The sequence below is a fragment of the Oryx dammah genome, unplaced genomic scaffold, assembly GCF_014754425.2.
Source record: "Oryx dammah isolate SB20612 unplaced genomic scaffold, SCBI_Odam_1.1 HiC_scaffold_1, whole genome shotgun sequence".
Classification (NCBI taxonomy): Eukaryota; Metazoa; Chordata; class Mammalia; order Artiodactyla; family Bovidae; genus Oryx; species Oryx dammah.
Window position 1 is genome coordinate 99,001,059 of NW_024070185.1, and position 21,214 is coordinate 99,022,272.

At 37.5% G+C, this 21,214-nt stretch overlaps 1 protein-coding gene across 6 annotated transcripts in view; it reads right to left on the reverse strand.

Annotated features, from left to right (window-relative positions):
- ECPAS (Ecm29 proteasome adaptor and scaffold) overlaps positions 1 to 21,214 on the reverse strand; it is a 109,473-nt gene that overhangs the window by 52,851 nt on the left and 35,408 nt on the right. For 3 of the 6 annotated variants that reach the window (XM_040239230.1, XM_040239244.1, XM_040239237.1), the window contains 8 exons: positions 20,717 to 20,835; positions 19,275 to 19,424; positions 16,342 to 16,510; positions 13,594 to 13,733; positions 9,306 to 9,387; positions 6,840 to 6,959; positions 1,086 to 1,171; positions 776 to 854 (listed from right to left, as the gene is read on the reverse strand). In XM_040239230.1, the coding sequence (XP_040095164.1) occupies positions 776 to 854; positions 1,086 to 1,171; positions 6,840 to 6,959; positions 9,306 to 9,387; positions 13,594 to 13,733; positions 16,342 to 16,510; positions 19,275 to 19,424; positions 20,717 to 20,835 (945 nt within the window). The remainder of the gene's footprint in view (positions 1 to 775; positions 855 to 1,085; positions 1,172 to 6,839; positions 6,960 to 9,305; positions 9,388 to 13,593; positions 13,734 to 16,341; positions 16,511 to 19,274; positions 19,425 to 20,716; positions 20,836 to 21,214) is intronic. The other 3 variants (XM_040239260.1, XM_040239269.1, XM_040239252.1) reach the window with 1 other exon arrangement.

The window sequence follows — 21,214 nt, forward strand, 5'->3', positions numbered from 1 at the left end:
ATCATCTATAATCATTTAATCTTCACCATCAATGAAATGATACTATTAGCCTCATTCTTCTAATAAAGAACAGAGGTCCGAAGAATTTAAGTTACTCACAAAGGAACAAAGCTAGGATTCAAACTCAATTCTAACTCCAAATGGCAAAATACTGGTCACTATACTACTGCAAACATGCATTCATATTTAGCTAAGACTTAGGAAAAGAACATTAACTAGAGTTCTTAAAACTTTACCTTTTTTCTTTTTAGCCAATTCCCTTGAAACACTAGAAATGGTTAAGAGTGATACAGCAAGAAAAAACAGGATTTGAAAAACTACAATCCAAGGAATCCTCATCCCACTTAGCTTAAGGAATCAAAAATTTACTGAATGCATGTTTTGACAGTTTTGAATCAATAAAATCTCAGTCTCTAAGAATTAACAGTTTCTCAATACAAGCAAATCCAAATAGACCTATAGGGAAATAAATCATATAATAAAATCTAATTCTTTTCATTCCATTTTGTACAGTTTCTAAAATAAAATGTACCAGCTTTTTAAAATGTTACATAAAGAAATGATAAGACCACCTCAAGGTCCATATCAATTTTTAATGCTTTTTTCCCAAAAAAGGGGCAAAAGATGGTGGTAATTTCTGAAATTTGCACCACCTCAAAATGTTAAGAAGTGATGGAATAACTTTAACTGTATCAACATACAGACCAGGAAAGTTTAAAACAGAATTTAAAAACTAAAATATTAACCAAAAAAAAAAAAAAAAAAAGTCACTTACTTCTTTATATTCATTGATTAGCTTGGTGAGACCATTCAAAAGCATTGGACCTAATGGCTTAATCTTGATTTCTGGACAGCTTGTTAAAAAACAACACATACACAAAGCAAGATGTAAGAATCTCATAATTACATATTGTTTCAGATTATTACTTAAAACAGAGATATGAATGATATAAGTTTAAATAATCTATCAAAATGTGACATATTTTAAGGTAAGCAAACACATTTTCTTTCTAGGTGAGATGCTCTTACATCCCTTCATCACTCTGAACGGCTTGAAAACTTTATAAACAGTGCAAAAAACTTACGTTACACAAATGTGATGCACAAATTGCAGGGATAATGTTCTTAATTTTGAATTTGTATTTGTACCAAAGAGTCCATCATACACCACCTATGAAAACAGAATATCAAGAATACCAATTAAGAAGAACAGCAATTTATTATTTTCAAATACGACTGAGGATTCAACAGTAGGTCTTTTGTATTACACTATTCGTGGGGCTTCCACTAGGAAGCAACACAAAGTTCATGCTGCAGTGGGCCACCACTCCCCCGCAGAGAAGATGCTTTCAAAATAAATTCACATGTAATTAAGAAACCTAATACCTCCCAAATAATTTAATCTCCTGATGTCCTCTGCATGAGAGTGGTGGCCCACTGCAGCATGAACTCTCTGTTGCTTCCTAGTGGTAGCTTCCACTGCTTTTGTTATCCAGACAGTTTATTGAAGCTACTTGTTGGCTTCCTACAGCCGTCAGCTAGAATACTTGTATGAAAGAGACTGCATTAATTTTGAAGAACAAAGTGTAGTACAAAAGATCACAAACTGATCGCATGGACCACAGCCTTGTCTAACTCAATGAAACTATGAGCCAGGCTGTGTAGGGCCACCCAAGACAGATGGGTTATGGTGGAGAGTTCTGACAAAATGTGGTCCATTGGAGAAGGGAATGACAAACCACTACAGTATTCTTGCCTTGAGAACCCCAAACAGTATGAAGAAGCAAAAAGACAAGACACTGGAAGATGAACTCCCCAGGTTGGTAGGTGCCCAATATGCTACTGAAGATCAGTGGAGAAATAACTCCAGAAAGAATGAAGATAGAGCCAAAGCAAAAACAACACCCAGTTGTGGATGTGACTGGTGATGGAAGCAAAGCTCAATGCTATAAAGAACAATATTGCATAGGAACCTGGAATGTTAGGTCCATGAATCAAGGCAAATTGGAAGTGGTCAACAGATGGCAAGAGTGAGCATCAACATTCTAGGAATCAGTGAGCTAAGATGGACTGGAACGGACGAATTTAACTCAGATGACCATTATATCTACTACTGTGGTCAACAATCCTTTAGAAGAAATGGAGTAGCCATCATAGTCAACAAGAGAATCTGAAATGCAGTACTTGGATGCAATCTTAAAAATGAGAGAATGATCTCCATTCATTTCCAAGGCAAATCATTCAATATCACAGTAATTCAAGTCTATGCCCCAACCAATAATGCTGAAGAAGCTGAAGTTGAACGGTTCTATGAAGACCTACAAGACCTTCTAGAACTAACACCCAAAAAAGAAGTACTTTTCATTATAGGGGACTGGAATGCAAAAGTAGGAAGTCAAGAAACACCTGAAGTAACAGGCAAATTTGGCCTTGGAGTACAAAACGAAGCAGGGCAAAGGCTAATAGAGTTTTGCCAAGAGAATGCACTGGTCATAGCAAACACCCTCTTCCAACAACATAAGAGAAGACTCTACACATGGACTTCACCAGATGGTCAACACCTAAATCAGACTGATTATAATCTTTGCAGCCAAAGATGGAGAAGCTCTAAACAGTCAGCAAAAACAAGACTGGGAGCTGACTGTGACTCAGATCATGAACTCCTTATTGCCAAATTCAGACTTAAATTGAAGAGTAGGGAAAACCAGTAGACCATTCAGGTATGACCTAAATCAAATCCCTTATGATTATACAGTGGAAGTGAGAAATAGATTCAAGGGATTAGATCTGATAGACAGAATGCCTAAAGAACTATGGATGGAGGTTTGTGACACTGTACAGGACACAGGGATCAAGACCACCCCCAAGAAAGAAATGCAAAAAGGCTAAATGGCTGCCTGAGGAGGCCTTACAAATAGATGAGAAAAGAAAAGACACAAAAGGCAAAGGAGAAAAAGAAAGATATACCCATTTGAATGCAGAGATCCAAAGAACAGAAAGGAGAGATAAGAAAGCCTTCCTCAGCGATCAATGCAAAGAAACAGAGGAAAACAACAGAATGGGAAACACTAGAGATCTCTTCAAGAAAATTAAAGATACCAAGGGAATATTCCATGCAAAGATGGGCACAATAAAGGACAGAAGTGGTATGGACCTAACAGAAACAGAAGATTTTAAGAAGAGGTGGCAAGAATACACAGAAGAACTATACAAAAAAGATCTTCATGACCCAGATAATGACCCAGATAATCATGATGGTGTGATCACTCACCTAGAGCCAGACATCCTGGAATGCAAAGTCAAGTGGGCCTTAGGAAGCATCACTATGAACAAAGCTAGTGGAGGTGATGGAATTCCACTTGAGCGATTTCAAATCCTAAAAGATGAGTGCTGCACTCAAACTTCTAGCAAATTTGGAAAACTCAGCAGTGGCCACAGGACTGGAAAAGGTCAGTTTTCATTCCAATCTCAAAGAAAGGAAATGCCAAAGAATGTTCAAACTACCGTACAATTGTACTCATTTCACACGCTAGCAAAGTAATGCTCAAAATTTTCCAAGTGAGGCTTCCAACAGTAAATGAACTGTGAACTTCCAGATGTTCAAGCTGGACTTAGAAAAGGCAGAGGAACCAGAGATCCAACTGCTAACATCCGCTGGATCATCAAAAAAGCAAGAGAATTCCAGAAAAACATCTACTTCTGCTTTATTGACTACACTAAAGCCTTTGACTGTGTAGATCACAACAAACTGGAAAATTCTTCAAGAGATGGGAATACCAGAACACCAGACCTGCCTCCTGAGAAATCTGTATGCAGGTCAAGAAGCAACAGATCGAATGGACATGGAAGAATAGGCTGGTTCCAAATTGGGAAAAGAGTACGTCAAGGCTGTATATTCTCACCCTGCTTATTTACCTTCTATGCATAGTACATCATGCGAAATGCTGGGCTGGATGAAGCACAAGCTGGTTCAAGGTTTTTGGAAGAAATATCAATAACCTCAGATATGTAGAGGACACCACCCTTACAGTAGAAAGCGAAGAACTGAAGAGCCTCTTAATGAAAGTGAAAGAGGAGAGTGAAAATTTTGGCTTAAAACTCAATATTCAGAAAACTAAAATTATGGCATCCGGTCCCATCACTTCATGGCAAATAGATGGGGAAACAGTGGAAACAGTGACAGGCTTTTATTTTCTTGGGCTCCAAAATCACTGCAGATGGTGACTGCAGCCATGAAATTAAAAGACACTTGCTCCTTGGAAGAAAAGTTATGACCAACCTAAACAGCATATTAAAAAGCAGCAACATTACTTTGCCAATAAAGGTCCATCTAGTCAAAGCTACAATTTTTCCAGTAGTCATGTATGGATGTGAGAGTTGGACTAGAAAGAAGGCTGAGCACCAAAGAACTGATGCTTTTAAACTGTGATGTTGGAGAAGACTCCTGAGAGTCCCTTGGACTGCAAGGAGATCCAACCAGTCCATCCTAAAGGAAATCAGTCCTGAACATTCATTGGAAGAACTGATGCTGAAGCTGAAACTCCAATCCTTTGGCCACCTGATGGGAAGAACTGACCCTTGAAGAGACCCTGATGCTGGGAAAGATTGAAGGTGGGAGGAGAAGGGGACACCAGAGGATGAGATGGTTGGATGGCATTACCGACTCGAGTTTGAGCAAGCCCCGGGAGCTGGTGATGAACAGGGAAGCCTGGTGTGCTGCAGTCCATGGGCTGACAAAGAGTCAGACACAACTGAGCGACTGAACTGAACTGACTGACAAAGTGTAGACCTACAAGAGGTCTATGAGTATTCTGCCACATAATTCTAGCTGCTTATTATATAATGTAGCATTACTACCACCACCATTTCTGAACCAAAATTATTAAGCCACTACGAGGGAAAACAGTGCCTAGTATGCAAAATGGAAGAAGCTCTGTGATTATTTTATGTTTATGGAAACACAGAACACAGTATTTGAAATCAGTCAAGGACTTCCCTGTAACTCAGATGGTAAAGAATCTGCCTGCAATGCAGGAGACCCAGGTTCGATCCCTGGGTCAGGAAGATCCCCTGGAGAAGGAAACGGCAACCCACTCCAGAATTCCTGCCTGCAGAATCCCATGGACAGAGGAGCCTGGTGAGCTCCAGTTCATGGGGTCGCAAAGAGTCAGACACCGCTGAGTGACTAACACTACTACTACTAAATATTGGAGAGCAGATATTGGAAATAAAAGCTGTATCACCTAGGAGGAGGAAGTAGAACAAAGAAGCCTGAAGAAGGAGAGAGATGAAGACAGAAGTTAGGAAGAGGAAGCAGCCACTTAAATAAGTCTTAAGAGGGACAGACATGAAGACAGAAGTCAATGTCCACCATACGCATACAGTGAGCAAGACGAGTGTGTTCTTACTTTGGGACTGAAAGGGAGGAGAGGCAGGAAATAAGGACATTCTAGATAGGAGGGGGCACACTAGAGAAAATCCTAAAACGGAGTAGATGTTTACCAGGCTACAGGGGGAGGGGCCCTACTCCAGGAGGCATGAAACAGAGCCATGAAAATGGCACGCTTAAGAGCAACGATCTTTGCTGGTCCGTAAGCTATAGGGCGAGGGGTGCTGAGATACGAGACCAGATGGGAAATAACCGCTGCCTTTCCACCATTTACTGAGAACTTTCTCACTGAGTCAGTACTAGCAGCATGCTCTAAGTCTTCTATCGGCTATCCCACTCAAGTCTTTACAACACTTCTATGAGCTATCTACTATCATTACACCCATTCTACAGATTTTTTTTAAATGTTTAAAGAAAAACAGGGAAAAAACCTTAAGGTTTATTTAAGATGAAAAGTTGTACTTGTTGTTGTGTCTGACCCTTTGCAACCCCGTGGACTGTAGCCAGCCAGGCTCCTCTGTCCGTGGGATTTCCCAGGCAAGAACACTGGAGTGGGTTGCCGTTTCAAGATCAAAAGCCAGGTAACTAATGACAAAACCATGCTCAAATAAATTGTCTCTAGAGCTGGACTGGTCATCACTCGGATGAAAGGCAAGGGCTTTTGCGGAGGGGCTCATATCCCATACCAAAAGAGTACAAAGATTTCCAAGTACAAAAATAACTGGTGGCAACACAGAAAACAGACTGACTGTGGGCAAGACGCGGCAACAAGGAAGAGAACTGGAAGGAAGACAAGCAAAACAAGAAGTGACGATCTCCATTAACGTCAGCACCTGCCCTAGGGAGACGAAGATATTGAGGCGGCAGAGCTCAGAGGCTGTGGCCGCTGCCTGCATGTGGGGCTCCAAGCAAGGATGACTCGTTATTTCCACTCATTATTCCACTTATTCCACAAGTTCCTGCTACTACCATTTTTGGAAAAACACCACTCAGAAAAGCACTAGTTTGAAAGGGATTATCACCATACATTTAGAGTGAATGGTAACCATATAGAATATATATTCTATAATCAAAAATTTTTAATATTTTATGTGGACCATTTTAAAAAAATGTTTACAGATTTTGTTACAACACTGTTTCTGTTTTATGTTTAGGTTTTTCGGCTCCAAGACATGTGGGATCTCAGCTCCCCGACCAGGGATGGAACCTGCACCCCCTGTACTGGAAAACAAAGTCTTAACCACTGGACCACCAGGGAAGTCTCGATAATAAAAAATTTTAAGTATTTTCTACAGCTAAACTTGAGAGAAAAAAGAACCTCATTAATCTTGTTATACATATCAATCTACCTCCTGAATATTCATTAATGCAGTTCTTTCTCTAGTTACACAGACCTAAAAGTTGTAAACAGGTTGTATTTCTCTTGAAAAAAAAAAAAAAAATCAGTTACCTGAATGTTAGCTGGGAAAGTTTCAGCAGCTTGTCTAGAACGAAGAAGGTGGGGGACAATCTTTAATTTGACCCTTGTGCTGACTGGGTCCCTTTTCAGCTCTGGCTTCAGAACTGCTCCCTGTTGAAAACATTATAATTCAGCACTTCAAAATTATTATCAATTGAAAGAAATCATGAGAGATCATCTAAATCAACGGTCTCTAAAACTTGTGTTTCAAGACCCCTTTATACTCTTAAAAACTACTGAAGCTTCCAAAGATATTTCTTTTATACTGGAATATCTATGAATACTTACTATATTAGAAATTAAAACTGAAAAAATTTTAAGTACTTATTCACTTAAAAATAGTATTAAAGCCATGATATATTTTCATAAATAACATACTTTTAGACAAATTAAAAACTACACTTTTCAAAACAAAAAACTGCACTGAGAGAATTGTACTGTTTTTTCTATAAATCTCTTCACTATCCACTTTCATAGAAGAAAGCTGGATTCCTGTATCTTTTTCAGCATTTAATCTGTTGTGATATGTTATTTTGGTTTAAGTATATTAAAAAAAAATAAAGCCAGCTTCACACAGATATGTGACTGGAAAATTGGTGATGATTTTACTAGGTTTTTCAGGTAATTACAGATATTCTTAATTACAGATATTCTAAATACGGATACCACCCACAAACTTCCACAAACTTGATGTACAATAGTTTCTTAAAGGTTGTCATGTGGATTTGAAAATGTATCAATGGAACCTCTGCATACTGTTACAGTATACTAAATTCCACCACTCTGTTATATTATATTAAATGGCTCCCTTACCCTTGTATGCTTCTGTAACAACACTGGTCATTTGAAAAATACTGGCTCACTGAGTTACGCAAATATTTCATTATAAAACATCTACACACACACAAATCACACGTTAATATCATGACCAATCTTATCAGAAAACTCTTTAATCCTGACAAGCTGTCATGCTCAACACAATGAATACAAATTTCCCAAAATTCTAATTTTTGCTTAAAAAGCTCAACTTTCACCACTGCCAACAGAGCATGTTAACTGTTTTTCTTGAAACCTTATTTTTTTTTCATTTTAAAAGAGAAAATTCATGCCAAATACCCATCTTAATAACCAGAGTTTGTCTCTCTACTCTTAATATAAAATAATTTTTTCTGCATGAATTCATCAAGGATATTCGTAAGCTGAGTTTTATTTCCTCTCTCCTTTTTAACCAAGAGTGCTGATAGTGAGGAACAGAATGATTCCTAATAATTATTTAATGACACAGCTCTGATTCATGCTAAGGTCCCAGTAGTGACACACATCACTGCTTTTGCACCATCAGTGCAAAATTCAACACAGGAAAAAAAAAAAGGCAAAAACTGTCTTGACTTTGTGAACCTCTGACCCTCTGTGACCTATGGACCACACTCTGAGAACCACTGACCTAGTGGTTCTTCTACATGAAGAACAGGATGCCCAGGAAAGTTGTGCAATAAGCCAGATCTCTCCTCTCCAAGACATTTATGCGCATCCATTCAGGAGGAGAATCAGGGCGGGGTGAGAATTCCCAACTCACTGTTCTTTCTGCTACATCACACACAACTTCTTCTTCTTCGGGGAGGTGGAGGGAGGCCTGTGTCACAGCATGAGGGATCTCAGTTCACTAATCAGGGATCACACCCCTGCCCCTTGCAGTGGAAGCAGGGAGTCTTAACCACTGGGCAGTCTCTATTACACTCAGTTTAATCTAACAGGAGTTAATACGATTTTTAAAACAACTATTTATGGTTTAGAAAGCAAACAAATAATTCTGTATGTCTAGGTTTAGACTTGGAATACTTCTAAACACAGTGAACTAAAAAGAACTTATGTTGTTAAGCAACATCTTACTTTGAAAAATCAGAAGAACCCACCTACTGTCCTAGATTCTAGACCAGGAGTCAACAAACTACAGCCCATGAGCCAAATCCAGCCTACTATGTCTTGGTAAGGTCTGTGAGTTAAAAGAAGGTTTTACATTTTCAAACGATTTTTTAAAAATCAAAGCGATATTCTATAAAATTGTATTTCACAAAATAATAAGAAATTCAAATTTCACTATTAATAAAGTCTTACTGGAACACGGCCATGCTCCTTCTGCTATGTTCTCTGGCTGCTGTCACGCTATGGCAGAATTGAGCAGCTGCAGCCTCAGAACTATAAAGCCATTAAAGTCGAAAATATCTACAGAAAATGTTTACTGAGGCCTAGCCTAGGCAGCTGAATTAAAAACACCACATCAGGTAAACTAAGCTACTTCAGGAGATTTTAATCTACCGACACTAGTATGGTCTCAAACTAGTACTTCCTATAGCGTATGTTCAGCCTAGATCAAAATAACCTGGAGAAAATGTTCAAGTATCACCATGTCAATAAGATGCTTTTATGACGATGTAAGAATAAACCAAAACAACCTACCTCTTTTGTTTTCAGTGGTATATCTCCAAGGTATACCTTGTACATCTTATTAATGATGGCAGGATTATTCCAGTCAATCAAGCTACAGAAAGTTTCAACAAAGCTTGTTAAAATTATTATTTTTCTCTCCCACTTCAATAATTTCAAAATATCGTAACCTCAATACAGTACTAAAGAAAAATGTTATAAATACACAAATGAAGAGAAGGCAATTGACTGCAAAAGAGAAGGAAGGGGATTAACTTCTATCAAACTTAGTTTTCAAACAGGAAAAATCAAGTCCCTTATCCCACCATGATTCAATGTAACATAGATCACTGCAGCCAGTGGCCCGATTTGGTACCACTCAAGAAATCTGGACTATATTCCATTCTCAGGGTCAATGACACAGAGCAGGTCCAACAAAGCAGAGCCATACTACACTTGTTCAAAGAGCCCTGAGGCACGGTTCTTCTGTTTAGCCACTTGGAAATTCAAAAGTGATATGGAAAGTGACCAAAAAAACCATTTTACCCATTAAAGCCACAACCCTAGGAAGCTTACAGCCCATGGCATTTCTCAAATTCTGTGTCACTGTGACCTCCAGCATCCCCCTCTTATCTACCAGCACACACTTGCAGTCTTAACACCTAATTCTACAGAGCAGTCTTGCTGCCATTTAGTCATTAAGACTTATTCCTAATTGGGCCCCACAATAAGGTGACTCAGAACATCACCCCCCAACCTTCTGGGTACCAGGGACTGATTTTGTGGAAAACAGTTTTTCCACAGACCACGGGTTGGTGGAGGGAAGGATGGTTTGGGACTGATTCAAGTGCACTACATTTATTGTGCAGTTTATTTCTAATCTAATGCCATTGCTGATCTGACAGCAGGACTGGTCCATGGTGTGGAGGCTGGGGACCTCTGACTTAGAAATATAATGTGACTGGTGATGTACACCCACCCTCTGCAGCAGCTGCCAACCAGTCATTCTATAAACCAAGTGATAATGCAGTTCTGTGTTTCACTTGAATAGTAAGATTTAACCACACTATCTTCTCTCTTTTGACCTTGATTCTGCTTTCAAACCATGTTGTATCTGTGCAAATGTAAGTTACCACGGTGCTTAGACTGTTTTCCTAATTCAGCTCTTCTTTCATCTCTTATCAAAATACCTCATTTGGATAGCCAAAATCCTACTATCCTCAAAGACAGTCTACAATCCTACTTATATTTACCTATATCTTTCCTCAGCTGATTTCTACTAACTAATCCTTGAGTTCCACCTTTGTTTCTCTCCTATAAATACTTTAAGTTTACAGATTTGACAAAACACACACACTTTAGTAAAACAAACAAAAAACCTAACAGTGGTTAACTAATAAGGATAACTTTCACTGTTTCTTCTACTTTTCTCTTGTCACCTTTCTAGCTTTAGTTTTCTGATTACACGCTTATGAAAATTCAAAAATTATTAATATAGAGAATACAATTCCTTATACTCTGCACCCTAGCTCTCTCGATTTCTTTTCAGTAACCACTAACTTTGGTGTATCTTTTTCTAGACTTCTTTCCTATGCACATAAAATAGCTAGATGGGTATGGCAGGTAGATAGATCAATATAGACAAGGATCGCTTGAAGAGAGACTTTGGGATTTCTATTTAACAAAATGGGCTAACTACATATTGTTCTCAACTCACTTTTTACCTCTCAACAATGTTACACTATTTTTTTTTTTTTGGAAAATACACTTGTTTTAATGAACAAAACCAAAACTAATCAGAATACTTTAGCACCACATTTATATATCCCACAATCCAATCTATTGCATGGTGTAAAGAATGGAGCCAGTCCAAACAAAACGAAGTTTTAAAGGAAGTTTTTTTGGAAAACAGTTTGGAGGGTCCTCAAAAAAAAAAAAAAGACTTGCCAGTGGGTCCTGGCAATCCCACTCCTGGGTATACATCCTGACGAAACAATAATACAAAAAGATACATGCATGTGTATGCTCACAGCGGCATTATTCATAATAGCCAAGACATGAAGACATGGAAACAATCTAAATGCCCATCAACAGATGAATGGATAAAGAAGACATGGCACATAAATTCAATGGAATAGTACTCAGCCACAAAAAAGAATGAACTAATGCCATTCGCAGCAACACGGATGGACCTAGAGATTATCATATTGAGTGAAGCAAGACAGAAAGAGAAAGACAAATAACACATGATCTATCACTTGTATGTGGAATCTAAAATACGGCACAAATGAACTTATCTATGAAACAGTCACAGATACAGAGAGCAGACTTGCAGTTGCCAAGGGGGAGGAGGGAGGAAGAACTGTGAGTTAGGGATAAGCAGATGCAGACTATTATACACAGGATGGATAAACAACGAGCTCCTACTGTATAGCACAAGGAATTATATTCAACACCCTGTGAAAAACCATAATGGTAAGGAATATGACAAAGAATATATGTATAACTGAGTCACTTAGCTGTACAGCAGAAAATAAACACAATGCTATAATTAACTGTACTTAAATTTTTTTAATATAAATACATAAAGCTATATATATAGAAAGGATAAATAACAAGGTCCTACTGTATGGTACAGTGAACTATCTTAAATATCCTGTGGTCAACCATAATGGAAAAGAATATAGAAAAGTATATATATATATAAAATATATTTTATAATTTTATAAAACTATAAAATATATATACGTAATTGAATCACTTTGCTGTACAGCAGAAATTAACGCAACACCGTATATCAACTATACTTGAATAAAATTTTTTAAAAAGGTTTTTTGACACTTCAAAACCAAATAAATTTCTTGAAGGAGATACCAGGAAGACACAGTCATAGCAGCATGAAAGAATTTTAGACTTGGTAGGGAATGTTAAGTACAATCTGGTCCAAATTTCTCATTTTACAGAGTCCAAAGCCTAGTGAGGTTAAGTGAGTCTTCCAAATTCAGACAATCAGCAAGAGGCAGGACCAGAATTAATTCCATGACAGACATGCATTCCCGACCACCACCACACAGACACAGATCACTTATATTTTAACAAGCAAACTAAGACACAATGAATTTCATTATCCTGTGACACTTACTTATATTTCTTTGGAGAGGGAAAACTGTAATATATACCTTTATAAAGTTTTATAATCTTACCCACATTCCATGGTCTTTTTATTACATTAAGCATTAAAATAAATCCAAGAATGAAGTATTCCATAATCTGATTTTTTAAAACAAGGTATCTTCAATTTTTCATGTACTTTCCAGTCTTTGCACATGTCATTTATTAAAAATCAGTACATATATCATTTTGTATTATGTGTTATTCATTTGTCATTATGTTGGAGCAATTTATATGTTGCTGTATTATTTTTATAATTATTTGGGAAGATAATAATACCTATATAGATATAATACTCTATATAGGTCACATACTTAATTTCACTATTTACCCACTGTAGAAATCTGATTTTGTTTCCTTTTTTAACAATTATAGGAAATAATACAATTAATGAATCTGTAACATTTTTCTAAATATAGTATTTCTCTTCTTTTGAATGATTCTCTTAGGATAAAGTCCCAGAAGATTCAGATAAAAAAAGACTATAAGTATTCTTATGATTCATTACCTACTACAAACTGCTTTCCAAAAATTTTACAGCGTCAATCAACAGGGTATAATAAGCACAGCAGTTTCAACAGAAACTTAAATGGAGTAATCAACTGTTACACAATTTTATTTAACAGTTGGCATACTATTGTTTTATTGTACGTGATTTGATTTCTTATATACAATTTTTTCCATGAGTCTATTTATTATATGTATTTTTTCCTGTGTATATTAAGACCTATTCAGTATCTCTTTTCACGGGACCTGATTTTCGTATTAACCATAATACTTACATATCCTTTATTAAAAACCATCTCAAAGAATTTTAGAGGAAGAATCAAAAATGAGTAACTTTTGGGTTTCGACATTTTTCTTAACATTGGTTCTTTAAGTTCATTTACCTAAACAAAGGTCTCAGTTCTTACGGTAATTATCCTTATCCATTCCAATTTTAGACTGCTTCTCCAAACAGCTTTTCCTCTTTGCCTTATATAGAATTCTGCTCCTCAGCAAACTGTCTTTCATACAAATTAGGTATATTTCACAATCTCATAAATTGAATGCCCCATTATGCAAAAGCTGAAAAAAATATGTGCTGAGCAAGCTTTTAGAAATCTAGCATCTTTTCAGCTTCTAAAGTTTAAAGGGGGAAGGCGCTCACCTTTGCTTGCTTTTCAGCTCCAGGTCTGCTGCAGTGGCTACGCTGTGCCGTGTGTCACTAGAAGCAATTACCAGGTGGAGAACAGCTTCGAGCTCAGGCACCTGCTCAGCTTCTATGAATTTCACTATACCCAATTTGCACTGTAGATAAATGAAGGGAAGGAAAAATATCGATCAGAGAAACAAAGACCACCAACCTGAAGTATCTGTTTAACATATTACTATGGTCATAAACCAAAGATTAATAGAACAACAGTAGCCACTCCTATTTAGCCTTACAGTGTGCCAGGGACCATACTAGACCATACCTATTCATGATTTCATTTAACCCTCACAATCTACGAAATGAGTATCATTATACCCATTTTTCTGATAAGAAAACTGAGGCAAGGCTGAAGAGATTAAGACATTTAATAAATGATGACGGCACAATCCAAACCCAAGTCTCTCAGACTCCAAGGCCACTATGATACAAAGCCTTCCTATTGGGGTGAAAAGCCTCTCTAGAAAGGTGAAGCCTTGAATTGAAGTCCAAATCTGGAGCCTCTAGGTAGAGTGTGGTACATGAGGAGTGAAGTACTCCATGGATTCTTGTGACAGTTCAAAAAGAAATAAAACTCACAGTCCATGAAGTTCTATTCTACTGCTAACATACTAACTCTGCCCTCTACATTCCTACATACTGAAAACAACATGATTTCAAACATATGCAAGAATTTCAAATGTAAGGAAAATTCTAATCAAACAGCATTCAATCTAACTGGCTAAAATGAGACACAGACTGCAGAAGAGATTCTTAGATCCTGCTAAGAACTTCATGCAACATGAAGAAGCTATGAATCTCACTACAAATAACTGAATTTAGGATAAATATGCCTGAAAAATGAAATTTTACCTTTAAATTCAGTTACATAATAGTTCTCATGTATATGAAATAGGACTGATAAAGTTTACATTATTAATACTAAATGACAAAGGATGCAATTTTAAAAAGCAGACAAACGGATCATAAAAATGCCTGCCTTCAATACGACTGACTTGCAACAAGAGCTACAACAGAGAAGATGCAAGCATTTCCTGCAACTATGAGAGTCATAAAGATTTCTAGAAAAAGTGTTCAAAGGAAACTGAGAACAATACTCATGTCTAGGAACAGGAGACTAGTTCAAAACATATTATGTGATTTATGCATTATTTAAAACAGACATTTAAAAAGACATTATTTTAAAACCTGACATTTTGTTTAAAAAAATGAAGTTCAAATAGTATATTACATATATAAAAATGTAATGTGTAAAATTACATCTGTGTACACACACACATATATAGAGTAGGTGAAAGATGAATGACAAACTAGGGTGGTGGGATTCCGAGTAATTTTTAATTTCTTGTTATAATGTTCTGTATTATTTGACTATTTACACTATCATTTGAAAAAAAGAAAAGCTGTTTCATCTGAAAGAGAAAATGTAGAAAACAAAAGGGATATTTAAAAATTAGAGGAAAACAGCTTTCATCCTTGAAACCAAACTCTTCAAGGCTCGACCATGAAATGGACAAAAGGCATACAGAAGCCCTTAGGAATTATCAAATCATGACCAATGTAAGATTACCATTTAATGTTAACAGTGATTCTCCGGCACTGAGAGCTTTAGCACTCAGAGAGACCTAGGTGCAAAGCCTCCTACTAGCAGTGAGACTGTGGTGAATCTCCAAACTCAGTTCTTTTTACAAAATGGAACCAATAATTTCTATGCCTTGTCAGTTCTGCTGTGAGGATTAAATGAGATAATGTATTCAAAGTACTCAGTATAGTGCCTGTCACATAGATCACACTTAAAAGAGTAGCTTCTGCTAGTATTTACCTTTCTTTCTTACATCACAGTTTAAGAAGAAAAAAGGTCTATAAATACGAAGATTTAATCTAATCACATAGAACCCTTGCTGAACAAATCATTCTATAAATTTATGAGCGGCAAGAATGCCCACTTGAATTCTTCCCTTTCCTGGGAACACTGTTTTGATCAGTGATCACTTACATTGCCAGAAAGAAAAGGACCAAATCATTTAGACTGCCATGGAGAGATAAAGGAAGGATTGGAAGACTAACCCATGTTGCTTGAATTCCAAAATAATTACATACTGATCTCATCTGTTCTTCCCTGAGGTGCCTGATGACACAGACACAGTGAGGCACCTTCTCTGTAGAGCACCAGTCTTTTTTAAAAGCTGCTCAGAGAACATCTGTGTCCTGTTTAAATCCAGAATAAAATTCTTAATGCCAATTTTTCAATTCCCAGGAAGAAATATAAAAGGGCGTCATGCTTTTTTTCCCCCACATGGTCACTTGTTCCTCACTTTACACAAAACGTACAGCCCTAAAAAGCTGAATAACATAAGATAAATTGTATTTTAACTGCAGCAAAGCAGCTAAACATTAAACCTATAATTAAAAACTAAAATGAAAGAAGTTAAAGACATTCAATCTGTAAGTGGGCTGTATTTTATACGTGAAATATGGAAGCAACATTTGAAAAACTGAAGAGTTTTTCCCACTCCTCCCTCTCCCTGGGGCTTTAACCAATAAATGACATGATGATGTAAGCACATTATATCAATCGCTCCTCTCAAATGTATTTCATTAGACAGCCTGAATAACTGGAATTCTCTGACACATGCTTCCACGGACTGACTTCACAGGGGCAAGTGTGCAGGGGTAAGCTCCATATGAACACACAGTGTGTGATACCTGTTCCAACTGTTCAGGTGTCCATGGGTTATCTCCAATAACTCGTTTAGCAGCATAAAAGCTCATTCCTGGGGGAGGCTGTGGTATTCCAGAACCTCCCCCACTATTTGAAGAAGAACCCTGTGCTGAAGATGAATTTTGGCGACTCTGGGATTCATTTAACACATATCTGGAAAGGAAATGGGAATTTAACCCCTCTATAAAAACACAAGCAAACACATGCATATGCAATACATTCAATTACATACTTTCCTCCCACAGAATTTCTGTTGGAGAATAAACACTTGAAATTAAAATTTCATCATAAAAGAGAATTTTAAAAATAGGTATCTTTAAAAGGTATCCACATCCTCAGCAAATTAACTGTTAGAGTATATCTGCTCAATTTGACTACAAATGAACCATAACAGTTACCAATAATGAATATAAGTATTCTGTTCATGCTCAATCCATAAATTATTTCTAAAAGTCACTATGAACCCACTACATTTTGTTGACTGTAATGGAAGTTAAAAAAAAAAAAAGCTATTGTTTTATACCCAAAGCAGAGAATAATTTTATATTCATTCCCATTTCTGTTCAATTCTCCTTAAACTTCTTGTATCTCTCCATTAGAACACCCACTGAAACCTCCAAACCACTTACCACACAAGCATATAATGCCCCCAAAATGAAAAAATTCAAAAGGATCCAAAGAAAAAAAAATCATAATAAGGATCAGCTTTTTCCATTATATGTTCAAAGCATACAGCTTCACAAATACTTATTTATTGATTTATCATCCTATTTCATTTTTAGCTTCTATAGATTAAAAATAAGATTTCTGGTAAATTCATTTTGAACCAATTAAACTGGTTAAGCATTTAAACCAATTAAGCATTTCTCATCTACAAAATGAAAACTTTGATATAAATAATGATTCAAGTCCATTTGAAATCTAAAATTCTAAGCTGACAAATTCCCAAACTTGATATTAAAATATTCGTTACAGTAAAAATTAAACACTAGGAGCCTAACAGCACAGTAAACTATTCCACATTACTATATATTATATTCATTTCATTCCTAAATTCATCTAATTTTTTAAAAACTTGTTGAAGAACCACTTTAATATTTATATATAAACAATGCAAATTCTCACTGGGAAGAAAAATGTGAGGGACCACTGGCTTGGGTACATTGTGTGCCTAAGTTAAAATTTGGACTTCCAAGTTAAATTACCAAAGCCATCATCACCTGCCAATTCTGGCTGCCTCCTGATTTAACAACTATAAAAGGAGATTTTCATTTATTTCTAAGTTTCAGCAAGACTGGCAGTACACGGGAAGTAAACCAATCAATTACTGAACAACTAATATTGTACAGACTACCATCCCAAACACCAGACAGAGGAACAACAGGAGGTGTAAGACTTGAGTGTCTGCCGACTGGAGCAAGCTGAGAAAATAACAACACAACACGCGCAACAGCACAGGATGTTATCAGACAACAAAGAAACTGCAGAGAAATAAGAAATGATGCGACACAGTTCCATGGTAGCTGCCCTGGTGGCTCAGCTGGTAAAGAACACGCCTGCCTATGCAGGAGACACAAGAGATGTGGGTTTGATCCCTGGGCCGGGAAGATTCCCTAGAGAGGAAATGGCAACCTGCTCCAGTATTCTTGCTTGTAAAATTCCACGGACTGAAGAGCCTGGCGGGCTACAGTCCATGGGGTCACAAAGAGTCATACACAACTGAGCACACACATCACAGAGGTAGTGGAAGGTCCAGAAAATAAAACCGCCAAATCAGAAGAGCAAGAGAACAAACAGGAGAGGAGAGAAAGTGAAAAGCGTCAGCTCTCTTGTGGCTGAGGGAGGGACAGACGATGGGGAGCCCCACAAGGTTACCGAAGAAGCACAATGGAAGCAGTACTTTAGAAAAATATCTCTGGCAGCAGGACAACCTAAAAAATGAGCAGACTGGAAGCACTATGTGGGCACCAGGAGCCTGAGCCGGAGCAAACAACTCCTGACTTCAAAGAGCTCCCAGCCTAGTAGGAGACAGGGACATGTCAACACCGCACCGAAACACAAAGCGGCCCCACAGACGGGTGCTTAGTGTTATGCGGACAAGGAGAGCGTCCTCTGCCTAGGGCGAGGCGTTTATGTCAGAGACAACAGCGCTGACGTCTAAGCTCCTTTGCAAGGCTTTTTCTAAGTGATTTTCTTAGCTGTCGCTTCTTGCTGTTTTCTTTCCTTCTTCCTTTCTTTTGTGATGGGGAAGCATTCTAAGCAGAGGGAACTGTATGCTCTTAAAACAAAGACAGGCCAGGAGATACAGAGCGCATGGAGTGCATGAAATGCACAGTGCATGTAACGACTGGAAAGTAACAGCCCAAGGATTTTAAAGTGTATCCTGGTAAGATCTGCGTTTGAAAAATCAGGAAACTCTGCAGCAATGTAGACAGTACTAAAGAAGAGAAGCTGGTGAGAAACGTGAAGAGAGGTGAAAAGAGGTTAAAGGAGCCAGAACTAGAAGGTGGCAATGGGAATGATTCCAGGGCACGTGGAGGCAGTGGTAGGGGATTTTACGGAACTGACATTGAAGCAACCAGGAAGCAAAAGCTGGAGCGACTTATAATTGTATGCCTACCTGGCTAAGAGAATCATCACAGCACTGAGGTAATTAAAGGACAGAAACTACGTTTACTGGGAAAGATTGATTTCAGCTTGGATGGGTCAAGTCTGAAAGCACAAAAGCGGCTCCAGGCCATTAAGATCAGTAAGCAGTGGGGCTGGAGTTTAGGAGAGGTCAGAGCTGCACCAAAGCAAACCTGAGACACACTCATTTTCACGTGAAAGTTGAATCACTGAAAAGAGTACTGGACTCCACACAGTAAAAGCAGTCAAGAGCAAGGGCACTTGTTTTGTTTTGCTTTGGTTTACTTACCCATAAGGCATCAAAAGGACATCCAGCATGAAGTCCAAAAGCAGCTGCACAGTCTTTGGTTTCTCAGCAAGATTAAACGGAGAAGCTGATTTTGATGATTCAACAGGGTATTTCATGTGAAAAAGGGTTGGTATTAAAAGATGCATTAAGCTGAAAAAACAATTACATTTATTGCAACTATTTAAAAATAAGGGTTTTTTTATACATGCAAATAACAGATAAAACAATAACAACAAAAAATCACATGACAAAAATGGCAATAATAGCAAGGACCACTCATCTTCAAAATTACTCATTTACAAAGTCTAGGGACTGGCCTAGATTTCATTCTTCTTTCTTACTGAAAGCTCAGTATATTGAGTGATAAGTGACATTTTAGCCAACCTGACTCATCACAAAAACACCTGAGAAAAATGTACATAATATGAGCTCAATGTTAGTCGCTATTACCACAAGAGATTTAATATGAAACCTTAGGTAAAGTTCAACTGACAACATGTCCTGTCCATCTTTTTTTTTTCCCTTTTCACATTTAATTAAAAATAAAGTCATTCAAAAGCTAAAGAAATTAAACATGAATCATATCAATATTTGGAATATAATATTAAATTTCCACTGTGTGAATTTAAGTAACACAGCTTCAGAAATTCCTTCTTTCACTATACCTGTTGCTATGAAAACAATTTCAAACAATGTTTGCAATGTCTATTAATTTTACTTAGGAAGGCTTTTTGCACCAGCTACCACAAGAACACAGCTCTCTGCACCTTGTTATCCTGTTACACGCATGCACACAGACATTAAAGGGATCCTACCACACACTCCCCAAAGAAACTTTTTTTTTACTTGTAAATGTGAGCATTAAGATGTTTTAAAAATGTTTAAGCTCTAAAAAGCGAACTGAAAACATGACTTAACTCTTCCCTCCACAGCTTCTCTTCATGTTTCTCACTACAACAAGGCTACGATACAGGACTTTGTGGCTACACCGAGAAACTAAGGATGACAGTCCAAACCTCTTCATCTCTTCAATTCCCACATGAATACAAACGAGTAATCAGTTTAAGAAAACTGCTCTGAAACTTTATATCCTCCAAGACAGAAAGGTTTGATGAAAAGCATATTAGAACTCTAATTTTTGCAATCACAAGCTCTAATTTTTGCAATCAAGAAAATCAGTTGCTTCAAAATAACTGACCAAAGTGAAAATGCATTTAGATTGAAGAAACTGTTAACAGTTCTGCACAGTTTCCCATATGCTCACAAGATATTTTATAATTTACAAAATTAACCAAACAGCCATGTTGAGGTAACACAGCAATGTCGGCTGAAAGAGTTTAAGCCTTTGCGTTTGACCGGGTGAAACCAGACGTGTGGATCTGTTTCTGAACGGCAGCACTGACTCTCAGAGGTGGGGAAGCAGGTAGCCGGGGACAGCATACCTGTCCTGCTGGGGCTGAGGCTTTCCTTCCATGGCAGTAAGAAGCGTAGGAGCCAGCTCACACTGTTTCTCCACCGGTAGCCGAGGATAGCCCATCTTAACATAAATTATAGTAAAATTCTGATGCAATGAGAGAAAGGCAAGTTAGTATAAAAGAAATATTCAAGGATTTCAACAAAAATGCATGGTTGATAGCCTAGGTAGTTATCTTATAATGAAGAAACCGAATCCTCCTTCCTCATGGTTATCACCTATTACAGCCTGGCCAACCAATCTGTCTCAGGAAGAACTCCAGCCCCACTCACTCAAAGTGCTTGCTTTAAGATGGGCTTCACAGGAGGGAGCATGACCTAGTCTAGAGCATTGAAATGTGCATCACATCATCCTGCTATCCGCCTTAAACATATACATTCTATTTGTCAATTCTATGTTTCAATAAACCTGGGCGGGGAATTAGGTACTCACATGTGCAGCTACTTTTCACTGAAAAGAAAAAAGT